Below are 20,280 nucleotides of genomic sequence, written 5' to 3'. Positions count from 1 at the left end.
TAAAAATTATTAGTCACTTCAATACTGAATAAAGGAAGTAAAAATCATAAATATAATTTTGCTTGTGCCTTATTTAAAAAACAATAAAAAACTTCCTACAATGACTTCCTAGCATCAGACATACAATAGCTGTTAAAAAATTGAATAATAAAGATTTTTTCCTTCATAAAAAAAGATAAAATTTCTTAACACGTGAACTGATATATACTGATTGTTACCTAATGTGCCTTGTGGTTAGGATGCAAGAGTTTGGTGCAGTTATATATATAATAATAATAATAATAAAAAAAGCTAGGTAGACATTCTAAGGTAAAGGATGGGGAAGAATGGAGCAGCAGAAAAAATAGTGTAGCCAAAGCACTAATAATGGTTCCTTTGTGTGATTTACCTGCTGAAACTCCTTGCTTGGAGAATTTGTACATTGTGTCAAAATTCTCCACATCTATTTTGAACTAAGACTGTAGCGTAAACTTTACACATTAAAGACATGAAGCAGACATGACATCACAAAAATTATTGCTACATTATGCACATCTCAAACTCCAATTAAACTAATATTCTTTAGTATTCTTTAATTACACCTTCATCACACACACTCCCATAGTTCCTTGCTTAGGATGTAGTGTAGTATAGCCCTTAATACCTTTGAAGCATCTGAATACATGGCCAAACAAATGCACGTCCTCCCACTACCGTCAGTGGCTTTCCTTGGTAACAACATCCTGAAAGCAGGCGTTGTAAAGTTCAATAAGAACCTCAACACTCTTGGTCGCAAGTTTGAGAGAATACGACTACACTGGAATGACTAGTATGAAACTACTGTATCCCATGTCTAAATCCACTTACACGTGAGCAGTTAAGTATACCTCCACAATTATTGGTTTTGTTGTTAGTTCTTCAAAATTAACAGGTAAAAAATTATTACACATGCAACAACCCACCCTCCCCCCTTTCCAATTAAATTTTTGAAGCAAAAGAAGCAGTTTATTACCACATTCTTTAAGGACAAAATAATTTTACAGCTCACTATTTTAAAAGTTGCAAGTAAATAAATGCTTTGGATGAATGTAATTTAAATAGTAAAGGTCATGAGGACAATTTCTTACTCACTGCCAACATGATTTTGAAAGAATTATATACAGTAGGACCCCTATATCTGCAGATCCAGTATAAGCGGTTTCAGTTATCCGCTTTTTACGTGGCCCGAAAAATAACCCTTAATTTTGCATAATAATGACCTCAAAGTGCAAAGTACGATGAAGGCAGTTCTTCAAATCCTAAAAGAAGCTGTGACATGCTTTCCATCAGTGAAAAAGTGATAATTCTCTACTAATTGTGCATAATTTATCTACTAAACTTTAGAATAGGTATGTAAACAAAAACAACATAGTGGTACCTTGATATATGTCCTTAATCCGTTCTAGGACCTTGGACTTATACCAATATAGGGAAAGCGATTAATCCATTCCCATAAAAAACAATCCTATTATTATTGGTATATTATACACTGATGGAGTTGTATAAAACAATTTAAACACTGCTTAACACTAAAATATGTAATTTAAACAATGCTTAATACTAAAATACATAAATAAATACAAAAGAATTAGATGAAATAAATGTAAATTTAACCTCACTCTACTTCGCTGAAAATAGTCAAGTGCCTACTAGGATAGTGCTGAGAAGGGAGGAGGAAATGTCATTGTTTGGAAGGAGAGTCCCCTTCTTTTTCTGTCTCTCTTCCCAATCTGGACCTGGTTGAAGCTCACCAGGTTTGACTTTTACTAAAAATCTGCCCAAAGAACTTTGCTTCTGCCTTCTCAGGATGTTTCAGAAATGTGAAGGGTAGCGCACGGTATCATGACTCATTTTGACTTGTACAAGTTCTAGCACACGAGTTGTATTCCAAACAAAGGTCGTATACCAAGCAAAAATTTTCATGTTCAAACAGGACATATACCATGTTGGGCTTATTCCAAAGCAAACGTATACCGAGGTACCACTGTACACACACAGGATTCACTACTACAGTACAGTGGACCCTCGACCAACGATGGCATCGACTAACGTTAAATCTGACCAGCCATACATTTTAACGCAAAAATTTTGCCTCGACTAGCGCTAAAAAACTCGACCGACACTATTCGTTCCGTCTAAGACACGTCCACTTCTGGCCAGTGTTTACAAGCCAGCCAGCCACCGCGGTCGCTTCCAAGCATACAATCTGAACATTTCATATTATCACAGCCTTTTTAGTGCTTGCACCTGCAAAATAAGTCACCTTGGGCCCCAAGAAAGCTTCTAGTGCCAACCCTACAGCAAAAAGGGTGAGAATGTGAGAATTACTATGGATATGAAGAAAGAGATCATTGCTAAGTATGAAAGTGGAGTGCGTGTCTCCGAGCTGGCCAGGTTGTACACAAAACCCCAATCAACCATCGCTACTATTGTGGCCAAAAAAAGGGCAATCAAGGAAGCTGTTCTTGCCAAAGGTGCAACTTTGTTTTCAAAATTGAGATCGCAAGTGATAGAAGATGTTGAGAGACTGTTATTGGTGTGGATAAACAAAAAACAGATAGCAGGAGAGAGCATCTCTCATATGTGAAAAGGCTAGGAAGTTGCATGAGGATTTAATTAGAAAAATGCCAGCAACTAGTGGTGATGTGAGTGAATTTAAGGCCAGCAAAGGTTGGTTTGAGAGATTTAAGAATCATAGTGGCATACATAGTGTGATAAGGCATGGTGAGGCTGCCAGTTTGGACCAAAAAGCAGCTGAAAAATATGTGCAGGAATTCAAGGAGTGCATAGACAGTGAAGAATTGAAACCTGAACAAGTGTTTAATTGTGACACTGACAATGTTGTGAAACACTTTAGGAATGTTATAAAGGAACGGGAGGTACAGGCCTCTATGGACAGTGTGATGTAGTTCAGCTGGGCTTGTGAGGTCTCTTGGGAGACCTAATTTAACCAATTATATGGTCACACCTTGCCTTGGCAAACGTCTGTAGCCACGCCCACGTCTGAGGTCTTTTGTTCTTGACGGCATCAGACCTAGGCGTCAGGTCGTACACGTGGTTGTGGAGGGTGCTTGGACCACCATAAAAGCCCAAGGAAGAGCATGATGAGGAGATTCGAGCGGAGCTGCTGCTGGGGTGCAGAGATTCGGGCAGAGCTCTGGCCTGGGTGCAGAGCTCTGAGCAGAGACTTCGAGCGGAGCTGCTGCTGGGGTGCAGGGCTCGGGAGAAGGCTGCTGAAGTCTCTGGAGGAGACTGTTGGAGGCACTGGGCAGAGTACTGGCTTGGCGCAGAACTCGTGCTGTGTAGGTCTTGGGACCTGTGGCTTAGTTCCTGTGGTGAACTGTCCTCTGAACTATATTGTAAGTTATATTCTGTTTCGCCAAGCTAATTGTATTCCCTGTCTCACTGCTTATGTGTACCACCCCATTTATCTAAACCCCAATAATGTACTCCTGTTCCCAAATATATTATTGTACAAGGACTTAATAATAAACTGTGTTTGAGTAGAATAGTAATATTCACTGTCCCCGTTATTTTCTCCATTTATTTATGTTCAGTTAAAGTAGTGAGAGGGTGAGTAGTGGAGTGGTGGGTAGAGTAATGAGAGGTGAAGTTGTAGTCACCAGTGACCTCACATTACCTACCTACCTACCGCTCACCGCTCCTGTCATCTACCTACCTACCTCCGCATACCTCTCTCCTACCACCTCGCCTGCCTGTCCCCTGCCTACTAACTCCCTCCGCTTACCCCCATGTTCCCCTAATCATTACCCCCCTACATGACAACAGATATGTTGTGCGACAGAGGTCCAGTGACTCTCAAGCTGGTCCTAGTGGCATTAAAAGAAGAAGGGAAGTAACCCCGAAAAATGACTTGCCACCTCAAGTCCTAATGGAAAGGGATTCCCCTTCTAAACACTAACACCATCAACACTCTCCCCTCCTCCCATCCCATCAATCATCACCGGATCTTCAATAAAGGTAAGTGTCATGTAACTGTGCATGTCTTCTTCAGTTTGCATGTATTAAAATTAATATTTCATGTGGTAAAATTTTTTTTTTTTAATACTTTTGGGTGTCTTGCACGGATTAATTTGATTTCCATTATTTCTTATGGGGAAAATTAACTCGACTAAAGATAATTTTGATTAACGATGAGCTCTCAGGAACGGATTAATATCGCTGGTCGAGGGTCCACTGTATTAGCAGTTTCAGTATTTGTGGCAGGTCTTTGGAAAGTTTCCCCCACGGATATGAGGGTCCTACTGTAGTACTATTAATTTAGTACATAATTATTTTAAAAATGCTCCAGTATGAGAGTGGCACCAACACCTCTATGTGGCTTTGAAGCAAGGGCCTCAAATATTGCAGCAAAAAGGCTATAGGCAATGGATGCATCATGTTTGCAAGCCATGTGTGGTATGACTATATGACAAATTCAGACCGTAAAAATTAGAAGCTAGTGTGGGCTAATTCAGAACACTAAGGAGGGGTTGTTAAGGTGGTTTGGGCATTTAAAGAAGATGGAGTAGAGTAGGATGACCATGAAGGTGTATAAATCTGGGGCAGAAGGACGGAGAGAGGAAGGGGTAGGGGTTCCCCAGGAAGGGTTAGAAGGAAGGGATAAAAGTTGTTCTGAGTGCTAGGGGCTGAACATCCAGCAAGCTTGTGTGAGCTTATTAGATCGGAGTGGAGACATAGTTTTTCTGGACCAACTTGCTGCTGGAGTGTGAGCAAGGTAACATTTATGAAGAGATTCGGGAAAATCAGTTAGCCTGACTCAAGTCCTGGATGTGGAAAATTCAGTACCTGGGCTCTGAAGGAGGGGTTGGGACACTGCATTATGGAGGGTTATCTGAAATGTGATGTTTGCACCTCTGGCAGGACAGCTGTTGAATGAATGATGGTGACTGTTTCCAATTTTGTGTCACCCTACCTTGATGGGAGACAGCCACTTAAAAAAATCCCAATCTAATTAATATAGATACAGTATGACAAAATAAAATCCTTGCATTTACTCTACTACTGTACTGTAAATTAATATTTTTTCAAAAATTTTATTGCACTATCTTACTGCAAATATTTTCTGGTACTTGCAACTAACACGCCTACATATTTATCCTATGTGCAGTGCACACACACAAATTTAAACAAATTATAAAAAAGAATAAAACCAGAGACTGGACACCATGATCACAGCTCTGATTCTGAAGCTACAATTGGACAAGGAAGTTACGAATGATCAATCACATGCTCATCCCCAAACTGGGACCTGTGGAAGGTTCTACCCTCTTTACTGAGATTTTTTTTTTTTTTTTTTTTTTTGGGCGGGGGGGGAATTCCTTAGCTATAACTATTATCAGTAACAATGGTTTTGGGTACCATTTAACAACATATTTCTAACTAATTTTGGGACACTAAATTTGAATCTGAACATGTTGTTCTATGAAATAGAACATGTTCAGTTTCTATGAAACAGAATCCCACTGTGAACTATTTCACCAAGACATAGCCACCATGGAGAAAGAGCGGGAAAACCTGACAATCAGTGTGATGGCTGACTACTGCCAGATACTGGTGTGGGAGAGCGATACTGAACGAGTGAAAAAGCATAGAGACTGATGTAAATATGTTTGTATGACTATGGAAATCTCAATCTCTCTAAATCAATCTCACAATCAATCACTTGCAATCATTCACTAGCATGCGTATGTGTACGCACGTGTATGAATTTATGTTAAGAAAGATTAGTTTCTGTTGTTTCATGCACCATACTTAATATAATACCTATGATTAATAGGTAACCATCTCAACTGTAACATCAATAAAATATCTAAGAACTGTATATATGATATGATTATTTGCTTATTATAACTGATGGTGAACATACTCATCATATTTATATGAAGTGTACACAATAAAAAATAGTGCAAATACTAGGACAGTTTATCATTAGGCAGGCATAATGTACACCTACAAATGAATACAAAGCCCTATGTCAGGCATTTTTTACAGAACCATGTTGACTGCTGCTGCTGCTCATGATAGTACATTCTGCTAAAATGCTCTACAATCTCTGAAAACAAAGTATTTAAAATAAGATGATAAGATTTATAATGGACATAGATGGAAGGGATCATGTCTCTCAAAAAAAAAAAAAAAAATACAAAAAAACAGCTAAAATTAAAAATTAAAACAAGACCACACAGCTGCAAAATCTGAAATGGTTAATAATCAAAATCAAAAACATCAAACCAATGAAACTGAATAAAAATTTTTCAAGTATCAAAAAACTTTCTTTTTCACGGCTATGCGGGATTGATTGAAACAAATCATATAACCATGTCAAAGCCAGCAGTGACAACATCAGCTCAAGGCTATAGCTAGGAATCATCAAACAGGTTTTTGCTGCAACAAATAAGAATCAAGATATTGTATTACTGATAATGCTTCAGTATGAATAGTTAACATGGAGCAGTGAACATATCAAATTCCTAATGCATATCCCATATTTTATTTGCAGTACAAGGTACGTAGTTGAAATTTATAGGACAATACTGTAACTGCTTATGAACCATTCAAGGGAGGTACCTTGATACTAGTGAAAGGTTCTTTACTCAAGGAACTGCACCTACTCTCTCAGATCAGACCTGACTGCCACTATCAGCATTATGGGTTTAGCATTTCTCTACAAATATAATTAGAGTACAGTAAACCCTCCATAAAACAAATTAATTAGGGGAGTGGGTAGTAGACAATGGCAATTGTAGTGGATAGAGAAGCAATTGGTTTGCTGTGATTGTAACAATAATGGACAAGTCTGTAACCAACAGACTTAGTCCATTTCCAAATCAAATGACCCAGAAGACTGTTTCTGAAATCTGTTATAGGGAGGTCCATTATATGGGGGGGGGGTTAACGATGGTTTATGAGTGAATCTGACTCACGAAACTGTAATGACACGATTGCAAACAATGGTCTGTATTACCATGAAATGGATTTCTTCTTTCACCCTTGACAGAGGTACATGTATATGCTATTTCTCTCTTTCTATACCTAAATATTATTTTATTAATTTATATCACTTACATTTTCCATAAATTAACAAATACACTTACTAAGGTACAAAAAACAGAAATATACATGGAGTGTACCAGGAGAGGGTTTCGGGGGTCAATGCCCCTGCGGCCAGGTCCGTGACCAGGCCTCATGGTGGATCAGGGTCTGATCAACCAGGCTGTTACTGTTAGCCACACGCAACCTGACGTACGAACCACAGTCCAGCTGGTTGGGTATCAACTTGAGGTGCCTGTCCAGTGCCGTCTTGAAGACAGCCAGGGGTCTACTGGTAATCCCCCTTATGTATGCTGGGAGGCAGTTGAATAGTCTTGGGCCCCTGACACTTATTGTGTTGTCTCTTATCGTGCTAGTGGCACCCCTGCTTTTTATTGGGGGGATGTTGCATCATCTGCCGAGTCGTTTGCTTTCATAGGGAGTGATTTTCGTGTGCAAGTTTGGTACTAATCCCTCTAGGATTTTCAAAGTGTATATTATCACGTATCTCTCCCGCCGGCATTCTAGGGAGTACAGGTTTAGGAACTTCAAGTGTTCCTAGTAATTGAGATGTCTTATTGCAGTTATGTGCTCCATGAAGGCTCTCTGTACATTTTCTAGGTCGGCAATTTCACCTGCCTTGAAAGGTGCTGTTAGTGTGCAGCAATATTCCAGCCTAGATAGAACAAGTGACCTGAAGAGTGTCATCATGAGCTTGGCATAAAATCCCAAAATAAAGAAATATGTGGGAATACTACATTGAAACTGATAAGCTAATATTTGGATAACTGCATTAAATATTTTATTTATATAATAAAAAGTAATTTACATTGACATATTGTGGAAATAAATATCAATAACAATATACTTAAAAATAAATAAATTCATATACTGAATAGAGAGAACCTGAATTCCTCCTGACCAATCACTGTTAACTGTCAATGAGATCTCTTATAAATGAACTGATGTAACTGACAATTTAGAACAAAAGAGCCAAATTATTATGTATGGAATATATGGAAAGATCGTACAGGAGGTTGAGCTGTCTATATAGGGGTGTGAGTGTTGTCTAATGACTGGTTTCAGACAGTTTACAGTTGCAAAGTTGCGATAAATGCAGCATAATGAGATTCTTTACTGACAGCATATCGCCCATAGTTGACACTGTCAGCGTGGGCGAAACGTTGTCAATAAAGAATCGGATGTACCACATTTCTCTCTATTCCATCATGTCAGTATTTTATACAATTTCTCTCCACTGCTAGTTTCTACTGATCCCTAGGCACATACACTGTGAGGAACATGGTAAATTGGTACTCAATGAGATACTATACAAAATAGTGCCGAATGATGTAAAACGTGAAAAATGAACCTTGTAAAAATCTTGCTCTAGGTTTCGGTTAACACCTCACCTGAAATTACTAATGCCTCGTTAGGCCCACAGGTAACAAATCCCCAAACCATGTTGAATATTTTGTGAGGCGGGGCTCCCTGTCTGCTGCTGCTGCCACTCCAACCATAGATGATGAAACCATACAAAGCGGTCAATGGTGGTGGTTCTTAAATAGGTTCCAACTGCTTATGTTCCCTCATCTTTTACACTTCTGGAAGCCCTTAACAAATTTACGCCAGTTTCATAGCATATTGTAAGTTATTTTCGATATCGATAGATGTTGGACACTTTTTTTTTTTTTTCCTTAGTAAGAAAATAAATTAGTAAGTTTATTTAAGTACAATTTTATACATTTTTTGGGTTGATTACAATTCTCTTATATGGTAAGACAATTGTAATCATTTTCTGAGCAAAAGTGTAAGTGGTAATTATAGAGATCCTGTCCTTGCGTGAGTGAGTTTGGCGACAAATTATTCATAAAAATGTCCGATGTTACAAGGCGGCTGGTTTTGTCATGGACATTGTTTTAGGTTGTGCAAATATAAGATATGTTGTTTTAGGCTGTACAAATATATGTTGTTTTAGGCTGTACAAATATAAGATGTTTTGTTTTAGGCTGTACAAATATAAAATGCGTAATTTAACCTAACTCATCATCACACTGAACACATTTCAAGGCTGAGGGATTGGTTTAGTAAGTACGTCTATTTTCAGGTACAGATTATCTTGTCTTTTTTCTAACGACTCGTTTCAACACCTTCAAGGCTTCTTTCTTCTTTGTTACTTAAGGTGCTTCAACAATCTACCTTCAAAGCTAAGGGGACTGATTACTGTAGTAAAGCAGATCTGCCCCTAGAATTATACCTATTCGGATTTTTAACATGGAGGGTTAGCCTCATAGGATAACCCTACAGTGCCAGTGCGTCACTACGGACTGTTTGTCTTGTTTCCATTGTGGGTACCTTACTACTGCAACAACTGTAGTTGAAGATTGAGACACTTATGCAACATATGGGATTCTTTATTCAGGAAACGTTTCGCCACACAGTGGCTTCATCAGTCCGATACAAAGTAGAAAGGCGTAAGGAGAGGAGGAGTTTGAGGTAATCAGTCCCTCAGCCTGGAGCCGATGTGTTCAGTCCATCAATCTTGTAGAATGTACAGCATAGGGCCGTAGACGTGGCTTATATACTGTAGTGAGGTGAGGCGAAGCAGGAGGAGGTGAGGTCATAGTGGTAACATCCACTAGTCGAAGTAGGTCTTCGTCCAAAGGTTGGACAAGTGTTGAAGAATTCTTTGTAACAAGATTCCATGATGCTGCAGTGTCAGACAGTTGTGATGAATGGTTTGAAAAACCGACAATAACAACACATAACAACTGTAGTACCATTGAAAGACATGAAAAATATAAAATGAAGCTCTAAGAATTATTTTTGGCTATCCTATAACCCCAAAAATACTTAAAATGACGAAAGAATTAGGTATATCTAATGATGATAGAATATGTGAAATCGGTGTCATAATAGGACTGAAGCTGCTTCGTGGTGACCCCTCAAGGAAGGTTCCTTGATGCTGGTGAGGGGCTAAGATAAGATAAGATAAGATTTCGTTCGGATTTTTAACCCCGGAGGATTAGCCACCCAGGATAATCCAAGAAAGTCAGTGCGTCATCGAGGACTGTCTAACTTATTTCCATTGGGGTCCTTAATCTTGTCCCCCAGGATGCGACCCACACCAGTCGACTAACACCCAGGTACCTATTTGCTGCTAGGTGAACAGGACAACAGGTGTAAGGAAACGTGTCGAAATGTTTCCACCCGCCGGGAATCGAACCGGGCCCTCCGTGTGTGAAGCGAGAGCTTTAGCCACCAGGCCACCGGGCCACCTGGGCTCTTGATCTAAGGAATTGGATCTGTGCTCCAGTTCCCTGAATTAAGCCTGAATACCTTCCACATCCTCCCACAGGAGCTGCATAATCCTACGGGTTTATTGCTCCCCCTTGATTATAATAATGATCATAATTGTGGAAAATACTGTATATATTTTCCGGAAATACGGTAATTTATAGGTAAATAGATGCCCTATATTGTATTTTTAAAAGAAGTATGTTATCGAAAATGGGAAACCTGCGGCTGGGGAGCTCAGTCGCCATTTTGTTTGAATTTGGATTAGGAACGTTGGTGTAATGGGAAGAATTTTTCGTGCTCTAGAGGTTAAAATTGGGCTGACACCTCTCAAATAGGAGACGAAATTGTTGGATGTGCATTCCTGCATAATTTGAGAATCAGGCAACAGGACAGGACAACTCCAGGAACCTCAGATAAGCTGTCTAAATTATGTTTAATTTCTGCCCAGTAAATTCTTCATAAATGTAAGCAAAAGGGGGGGTCCTGTACATGACACATTAATCTCCAGTCAAATTGATGAGTGATATTAAGATATATTATCCTTCTGTTTACCTGGAGAGAGTTCCGGGGGTCAACGCCCCCGCGGCCCGGTCTGTGACCAGGCCTCCTGGTGGATCAGAGCCTAATCAACCAGGCTGTTGCTGCTGGCTGCACGCAAACCAACGTACGAGCCACAGCCCGGCTGGTCAGGAACCGACTTTAGGTGCTTGTCCAGTGCCAGCTTGAAGACTGCCAGGGGTCTTTTGGTAATCCCCCTTATGTATGCTGGGAGGCAGTTGAACAGTCTCGGGCCCCTGACACTTATTGTATGGTCTCTTAACGTGCTAGTGACACCCCTGCTTTTCATTGGGGGGATGTTGCATCGTCTGCCAAGTCTTTTGCTTTCGTAGTGAGTGATTTTCGTGTGCAAGTTCGGTATTAGTCCCTCTAGGATTTTCCAGGTGTATATAATCATGTATCTCTCCCGCCTGCATTCCAGGGAATACAGGTTCAGGAACCTCAAGCGCTCCCAGTAATTGAGGTGTTTTATCTCCGTTATGCGTGCCGTGAAGGTTCTCTGTACATTTTCTAGGTCAGCAATTTCACCTGCCTTGAAAGGTGCTGTTAGGGTGCAGCAATATTCCAGCCTAGATAGAACAAGTGACCTGAAGAGTGTCATCATGGGCTTGGCCTCCCTAGTTTTGAAGGTTCTCATTATCCATCCTGTCATTTTTCTAGCAGATGCGATTGATACAATGTTATGGTCCTTGAAGGTGAGATCCTCCGACATGATCACTCCCAGGTCTTTGACGTTGGTGTTTCGCTCTATTTTGTGGCCAGAATTTGTTTTGTACTCTGATGAAGATTTAATTTCCTCATGTTTACCATATCTGAGTAATTGAAATTTCTCATCGTTGAACTTCATATTGTTTTCTGTAGCCCACTGAAAGATTTGGTTGATGTCCGCCTGGAGCCTTGCAGTGTCTGCAATGGAAGACACTGTCATGCAGATTCGGGTGTCATCTGTAAAGGAAGACACGGTGCTGTGGCTGACATCCTTGTCTATGTCGGATATGAGGATGAGGAACAAGATGGGAGCGAGTACTGTGCCTTGTGGAACAGAGCTTTTCACCGTAGCTGCCTCGGACTTTACTCTGTTGACGACTACTCTCTGTGTTCTGTTAGTGAGGAAATTATAGATACATCGACCGACTTTTCCTGTTATTCCTTTAGCACGCATTTTGTGCGCTATTACGCCATGGTCACACATGTCGAAGGCTTTTGCAAAGTCTGTATATATTACATCTGCATTCTTTTTGTCTTCTAGTGCATTTAGGACCTTGTCGTAGTGATCCAATAGTTGAGACAGACAGGAGCGACCTGTTCTAAACCCATGTTGCCCTGGGTTGTGTAACTGATGGGTTTCTAGATGGGTGGTGATCTTGCTTCTTAGGACCCTTTCAAAGATTTTTATGATATGGGATGTTAGTGCTATTGGTCTGTAGTTCTTTGCTGTTGCTTTACTGCCCCCTTTGTGGAGTGGGGCTATGTCTGTTGTTTTTAGTAACTGTGGGACGACCCCCGTGTCCATGCTCCCTCTCCATAGGATGGAAAAGGCTCGTGATAGGGGCTTCTTGCAGTTCTTGATGAACACGGAGTTCCATGAGTCTGGCCCTGGGGCAGAGTGCATGGGCATGTCATTTATCACCTGTTCGAAGTCATTTGGCGTCAGGATAACATCGGATAGGCTTGTGTTAATCAAATTTTGTGGCTCTCATAAAAAATTCATTTTGATCTTCGACTCTCAGTCTGGTTAGCGGCTTGCTAAAAACTGAGTCATATTGGGACTTGAGTAGCTCACTCATTTCCTTGCTGTCATCTGTGTAGGACCCATCTTGTTAGCGCTTCTTTTTGATTTTTAGTAACTGTGGGACGACCCCCGTGTCCATGCTCCCTCTCCATAGGATGGAAAAGGCTCGGGATAGGGGCTTCTTGCAGTTCTTGATGAACACGGAGTTCCATGAGTCTGGCCCTGGGGCAGAGTGCATGGGCATGTCATTTATCACCTGTTCGAAGTCATTTGGCGTCAGGATAACATCGGATAGGCTTGTGTTAATCAAATTTTGTGGCTCTCATAAAAAATTCATTTTGATCTTCGACTCTCAGTCTGGTTAGCGGCTTGCTAAAAACTGAGTCATATTGGGACTTGAGTAGCTCACTCATTTCCTTGCTGTCATCTGTGTAGGACCCATCTTGTTAGCGCTTCTTTTTGATTTTTAGTAACTGTGGGACGACCCCCGTGTCCATGCTCCCTCTCCATAGGATGGAAAAGGCTCGTGATAGGGGCTTCTTGCAGTTCTTGATGAACACGGAGTTCCATGAGTCTGGCCCTGGGGCAGAGTGCATGGGCATGTCATTTATCACCTGTTCGAAGTCATTTGGCGTCAGGATAACATCGGATAGGCTTGTGTTAATCAAATTTTGTGGCTCTCATAAAAAATTCATTTTGATCTTCGACTCTCAGTCTGGTTAGCGGCTTGCTAAAAACTGAGTCATATTGGGACTTGAGTAGCTCACTCATTTCCTTGCTGTCATCTGTGTAGGACCCATCTTGTTAGCGCTTCTTTTTGATTTTTAGTAACTGTGGGACGACCCCCGTGTCCATGCTCCCTCTCCATAGGATGGAAAAGGCTCGTGATAGGGGCTTCTTGCAGTTCTTGATGAACACGGAGTTCCATGAGTCTGGCCCTGGGGCAGAGTGCATGGGCATGTCATTTATCACCTGTTCGAAGTCATTTGGCGTCAGGATAACATCGGATAGGCTTGTGTTAATCAAATTTTGTGGCTCTCATAAAAAATTCATTTTGATCTTCGACTCTCAGTCTGGTTAGCGGCTTGCTAAAAACTGAGTCATATTGGGACTTGAGTAGCTCACTCATTTCCTTGCTGTCATCTGTGTAGGACCCATCTTGTTAGCGCTTCTTTTTGATTATAATAATAATCCGATGAAGGCCCAATGTGACGACCCGTGTAATCCTTATTTTTTTTCTTTTGCTTCACCACTCAGGATGATCATGGGGTGAACAATAGTGATGCAACAATGTCCAGTGGAGTCTGACAAAGACCCCAATGGAAATAGGTCGCTTTGGGGTTATCCTTGGACCTAGGTAATCTACACTATGTATGATAATTGTACTTATGTGTACGTGTGCCTAAATAAGCTTACTTATATTGTGACCTGTAAACCTAGTTAACAGACATGATAGTGGCTTTCTTTGCACTTAGCAAATCAATATTGTAATTACACAATGTAAACTACACATGGAAATAGACTCCTTATAACATGTGAGTCACACATTGTAAACTATGCAAAGAAATAAAAATTAGAATTTTGAATCTGTGTACAACACACGAGTGTTGTATAACATAAAGTTTCAGGTTTCTTGTGTCAGGGCCGCCTAACCCACCAACCCAACAGTAATAACAACCAGTTGGTGTCTTCCACTCAATCTTATTATTTCATCCTCATTATGTGTACTTTCAAGCCTGTGACACATGTTATCTTTGATATGGATGGCCTCTTATTAGGTACAGTGTTAATTTTTAGTTTTATCACGTATTTATTTGGTGAAAATTATTTATATTTTATTATAATCTACACTGGTCAAAGTTCAAGTTAAAATTTATTTGGGTTTAGATGTGTTTGTGCATTCTAAGGAAAACCCCGTGTTATGTGAAGCATTTCGGGCAGACTAAGACTGATATATTATTTTCAAACCACTTGATACTAGTATAAGTATTTGTATGAAGATTATAACATATAATTAAATTTTTGTGTTATGTATTAACTCTACCGGTAAAGTGTACGACTGCTACTTACCGATTTTGGCCATTAATTATAGTTGGATTTATACAATATTAAGTTGGTTTTGTGGTCGAGGTAATATTTTATTGTGTTAATCGTAGAAAACATAACCAAACCTAATGAAATCCCCAGCCATAATCTCAAATAACCTAATATTTCTTAACCTTTGCCCTGCCATCAGTACTGGCATGCCTTTTTAATTAGGCCAAAGTGACATGAATCAAAAGAAGCGTTGGATTGGCTGCAATGTGTTGCACAACTGAAGTACATATATTTATTATTTTCTCAAATATCTTCCAAAATAAAATTTTTCAACAAAAATAATTATTCCTTGAGGTAAATAGGTTGTATGTATTGCACAATGTAAACTAATGCCTGAGTTCCACTGAATAGTACTTGTAAACCTTAATCCTCAATTTGTACCAGATTATTATTACATTCATGAGAGGAACAGTAAAAATATAGCTCAACTGCTAGCGTAAACCTGTAGCTCGATTGATAGTGCACTCAGCTTGCACAATGAGGTCCGGGGCTCAATTCCTCATAAGAGTGGAAACACCTGCTGTCCCTGGTCACCTAGCAGTAAGATAGGTGTGGGTCGCATCCTGGGGAGAGAGCACAATTTGTAGTACCCACAGTCAGTGGCCAGGCTTCAAAAACCTTTTATTGTACAGTAATAAAGGAATGGAACAGACTGTCTGCACATATCAAAGCCAGTCATATCATGAACCAGTTCAAGAAGAGAGCCAAAAGGTGCCTAATGAATGTAGTGACAGAAAGGGAGGAGAATGTTTTTTTATTTTTTTTAGCTAACGCATGTAAATATAAATACATAACTCATTTTACCTTAGTCCTAGTATACCTCCTTTATAGTATAATAATAAAATATTATCTCCTTTTTAGTATGTGTAATAATAAGGTATTAAAAGGACCCCAATGGAAATAAGTCACTTTGTCTGATGTTTTTGGATTATCCTAGGCTCTCTACACATATGCTGCTATGTATGATAATCTATGTAACTGTATTTGTGTATACCTAAATAAACTTACATACTAAATTTACCCAATTTGCTCAAAATGCTCTGAATAACAAGGGGTTTTGTATATAGTAGTATGTCATTTATGTCAGCTAATGCCTGTACACCTTGTACATGTAGAAGTAAAATATTATTATTATTATTGTTATAGGAGTCACATAGCATATGGGAACACAGAAGGCAATCACAGTTTATCCAAGGAAAGCAAGGATAGGTATAATACTATGGATCAAGAGTCCCTTAGAATATTGATATCAGTGAACCTCCCTAGAGGGTATCATGTACCAGAGGTGAACTCGAGGAATATACATATACATACAGTATTGTATTTGCACAGTTTAGAACCAAAAACTTAAGGATGTCAATGGCCAATGGTAAAAATGTTATCTTAAAGTGAAATAGACTATGGCTAGTTTAGAGTACATGTGATTGTACATGGTTAGTATACAGTACCAATAAAAGTTCTGCATTCAGTCCTTATTATATTAATGCTCTATTTCCTTTACAGTGGACCCTCGACCAATGATATTAATCTGTTTCAGAGAGCTTATCTTGAGTCGAATTTATCATTAGTTGAATTAATTTTTCCCATAAGAAATAATGGAAATCCAATTGATCCGTTCCAGACAGCCAAAAGTATTAATTTTTTTTTTTTCATGAAATACACATTTCCCTACAAAGAAAACAATGAGACATGCACAATAACTAAATAAATAAATGTTAAAATGACACTTACCTTTATTGAAAAGTATTGATGAGTGATGAGACACTGTTTTTCTTGAACACCCTGGGATTTTCAGAGTGATACATGAGTAAAAGCATCACTTTGCAATCCCCACTAGCATTACAACAAAACATGAGAGTTAACCTGTCTTTCATAGGCTTGTGTCCTGGTAGTACCTTTTCCTCCTGAGTATTGTAGGTCCTGTTTGGCATTTACATCCAAAACAGGCCTGTTTCGTCACAATTGAACACTTGTTGGGGTTGGAATTTTTCAGCTTCACGATGCCTTATCACACTGTGTATGTTTGAGACACTTATGCAGCATATGGGAATCTTTATTCAGGAGGGAATCTTTATTCAGGAAACGTTTCGCCACACAGTGGCTTCATCAGTCCAATACAAAGAGGAAGGCGTAAGGAGAGAAGGAGAATGAGGTAATCAGTCCCTCAATCTGGAGTCGATGTGTTCAGTCCATCAATCTTGTAGAATGTACAGCATAGGGCCGTAGACGTGGCTTATATACTGTAGTGAGGTGAGGTGAAGCAGGCGGAGGCGGGGTCATAGTGGTACTATTCACTAGTCGAAGTAGGTCTTCGTCCAAAGGTTGAACAAGTGTTGAAGAATTCTTTGTAACAAGATCCCATGATGCTGCAGTGTCTGACAGTTGTGATGAATGGTTTGAAAAACCGACAAGTTGAAGATTGAGACACTTATGCAGCATATGGGAATCTTTATTCAGGAGGGAATCTTTATTCAGGAAACGTTTCGCCACACAGTGGCTTCATCAGTCCAATACAAAGAGGAAGGCGTAAGGAGAGAAGGAGAATGAGGTAATCAGTCCCTCAACCTGGAGTCGATGTGTTCAGTCCATCAATCTTGTAGAATGTACAGCATAGGGCCATAGACGTGGCTTATATACTGTACACTACAGTATATAAGCCACGTCTACGGCCCTATGCTGTACATTCTACAAGATTGATGGACTGAACACATCGACTCCAGGTTGAGGGACTGATTACCTCATTCTCCTTCTCTCCTTACGCCTTCCTCTTTGTATTGGACTGATGAAGCCACTGTGTGGCGAAACGTTTCCTGAATAAAGATTCCCTCCTGAATAAAGATTCCCATATGCTGCATAAGTGTCTCAATCTTCAACTTGTCGGTTTTTCAAACCATTCATCACACACTGTGTATGCCACTACGATTCTTAAATCTCTCAAACCAACCTTTGCTGGCCTTAAATTCACCAATATGAGCACTAGTTTCAGGCATTTTTTCCTGTTCACCTGGGTGTTAGTCAACTGGGAGGACAAGACCCCAATGGAAATAAGTTAGACAGTCTTCGATGATGCACTGACTTTCTTGGGTTATCCTGGGTGGCTAAGCCTCTGGGGTTAATTGTTTCTCAGTAATTGTTTCTTGTTAAGCCACACCAAAAACTCTCTTCACATCTTCGAGTAGTACAGCTGATGGTGGTGGAGCAGCAGCTGATGGTGGTGGAGCAGCAGCTGATGGTGGTGGAGCAGCAGCTGACTGTGGTGCAGCAACAGCTGACTGTGGTGCAGCAGCAGCTGACAGTGGTGCAGCAGCAGCTGACAGTGGTGCAGCAGCAGCTGACAGTGGTGCAGCAACAGCTGACGGTGGTGCAGCAGCAGCTGACCGTGGTATGATAGTATTTCGATAGTATTTCTCACCCTTTTTACCACAGGGTTGGCACTAGAAGCTTTCTTTGGGCCCATAGTGGCTTATTTAGCAGTTACAAGCACTAAAAACAATGGAATAATACAAAATTTATCGAATATATGCGTAGAACTATAGACAGATTGACTGGAGCAATTTGACAGGAAATTTAGAGTCAGGTGACTTTCTTGATACAACCCAGGATTGTTTTTTAAAACAGTTTGTGACAGAGCCAACTAGGGGAAATAACCTCCTTGACTTGGTTCTTGCCAGTAGGGAAACACTAATTAATAATCTTGAGGTTAATGATGAGCTTGGGGAAAGTGATCACAAATCACTCAGTTTTAATATATCATGGAATTCCCCTAATAATGGCAATCACGTCTCCGTCCCTGACTTTCGCTTGGCTGATTTCATAGGACTGAAAAATTACTTAGGTGGGCTGAACTGGAATGACCTGACTAAGGGTCAGGTAGGTGGTGATGGTTGCCGATATGATGCTTTCCAGGGCATAGTTCTAGCTGCTCAATCAAATTATGTTCCAAATAGGGAAATCAGATCAAACAAAAATGATCCTAAATGGATGAACAATAGATTAAAATATCTGATTGGTCAAAAGAGAGGCATATATAGGCAAATCAAAAGAGGAGAGGGGCAGTTAAGAAATCGATATATTCAGTTAAAGAGAGAAATAAAAAAAGGTAATTAGAAAAGCAAAAAGAGATTATGAGGTTAAAGTTGCAAGAGAATCGAAGACTAACCCAAAAGGATTCTTTCAGGTATACAGAAGTAAGATCAGGGACAAGATAGGCCCACTCAAAAGTTCCTCGGGTCAGCTCACTGACAGTGATAAGGAAATGTGTAGAATTTTTAACACATACTTCCTCTCAGTTTTTACACAGGAGGATACCAGCGATATTCCGGAAATGATAAATTATGTAGAACAGGACGATAATAAACTGCGCACGATTAGGGTCACAAGTGACATGGTCCTTAGGCAAATAGATAAATTAAAACCTAACAAATCCCCAGGCCCTGATGAACTGTATGCAAGGTTTCTAAAGGAATGTAAAGAGGAGCTTAGCAAACCTTTGGCTAATCTTTTCAACATATCACTACAAACTGGCATGGTGCCAGATAAGTGGAAAATGGCAAATGTGATACCTATTTTTAAAGCAGGTGACAGGTCCTTAGCTTCGAACTATAGACCAATAAGCCTAACCTCCATAGTGGGAAAATTTATGGAATCAATAATTGCCGAGGCAGTTCGTAGCCACCTTGAAAAGCATAAATTAATCAACGAATCTCAGCATGGTTTTACAAAGGGGCGTTCCTGCCTTATGAAATTATTAACTTTTTTCACTAAGGTATTTGAGGAGGTAGAGCATGGTAATGAATATGATATTGTGTATATGGACTTCAGTAAGGCTTTTGACAGGGTCCCACATCAGAGACTATTGAGGAAAATTAAGGCACATGGAATTGGAGGAGAAATTTTTTCCTGGATAGAGGCATGGTTGACAAATAGGCAGCAGAGAGTTTGCATAAATGGGGAGAAATCAGAGTGGGGAAGCGTCACGAGCGGGGTTCCACAGGGGTCAGTGTTGGGCCCCCTGCTGTTCACAATCTACATAAACGACATTGATGAGGGCATAAAGAGCGACATCGGCAAGTTTGCCAATGACACCAAAATAGGCCGTCGAATTCATTCTGACGAGGACATTAGAGCACTCCAGGAAGATTTGAATAGACTGATGCAGTGGTCGGAGAAGTGGCAGATGCAGTTTAATATAGACAAATGCAAAGTTCTAAAACTTGGACAGGACAATAACCATGCCACATATAAACTAAATAATGTAGATCTTAATATTACGGATTGCGAAAAAGATTTAGGAGTTCTGGTTAGCAGTAATCTGAAACCAAGACAACAGTGCATAAGTGTTTGCAATAAAGCTAATAGAATCCTTGGCTTCATATCAAGAAGCATAAATAATAGGAGTCCTCAGGTTGTTCTTCAACTCTATACATCCTTGGTTAGGCCTCATTTAGATTATGCTGCACAGTTTTGGTCACCGTATTACAGAATGGATATAAATGCTCTGGAAAATGTACAAAGGAGGATGA

The 20,280-nt window shown here is 40.0% G+C and overlaps 2 protein-coding genes across 10 annotated transcripts in view; one reads left to right on the top strand and one right to left on the bottom strand.

The window, feature by feature from the left end:
- Flo1 (flotillin-1) overlaps nt 1-8,644 on the bottom strand; it is a 194,786-nt gene extending 186,142 nt beyond the window's left edge. Inside the window, exons 1-2 of one of the 2 annotated variants that reach the window (XM_070089890.1) lie at nt 8,484-8,644; nt 644-722 (exon numbers count right to left, since the gene is read on the bottom strand). In XM_070089890.1, the coding sequence (XP_069945991.1) occupies nt 644-722; nt 8,484-8,535 (131 nt within the window). In that variant the 5' untranslated portion in view covers nt 8,536-8,644. The remainder of the gene's footprint in view (nt 1-643; nt 723-8,483) is intronic. The other variant, XM_070089891.1, reaches the window with a different exon arrangement.
- A 5,619-nt stretch (nt 8,645-14,263) lies between these two features.
- Gs1l (pseudouridine 5'-phosphatase-like Gs1l) overlaps nt 14,264-20,280 on the top strand; it is a 35,347-nt gene continuing 29,330 nt past the window's right edge. For 3 of the 8 annotated variants that reach the window (XM_053781839.2, XM_070089892.1, XM_053781840.2), the window contains exon 1: nt 14,272-14,439. In XM_053781839.2, coding sequence (XP_053637814.2) covers nt 14,382-14,439 — 58 coding nt within the window. In that variant the 5' untranslated portion in view covers nt 14,272-14,381. Of the gene's footprint in view, nt 14,440-20,280 lie in introns of all 8 variants that reach the window. The other 5 variants (XM_053781837.2, XM_053781836.2, XM_053781838.2 and 2 more) reach the window with 4 other exon arrangements.

The sequence above is a fragment of the Cherax quadricarinatus genome, chromosome 30 (genome assembly GCF_038502225.1).
Source record: "Cherax quadricarinatus isolate ZL_2023a chromosome 30, ASM3850222v1, whole genome shotgun sequence".
Classification (NCBI taxonomy): Eukaryota; Metazoa; Arthropoda; class Malacostraca; order Decapoda; family Parastacidae; genus Cherax; species Cherax quadricarinatus.
The sequence above is the reverse complement of the archived record's forward strand: the minus strand, read 5'-3'. Positions and strand labels throughout refer to the sequence as shown.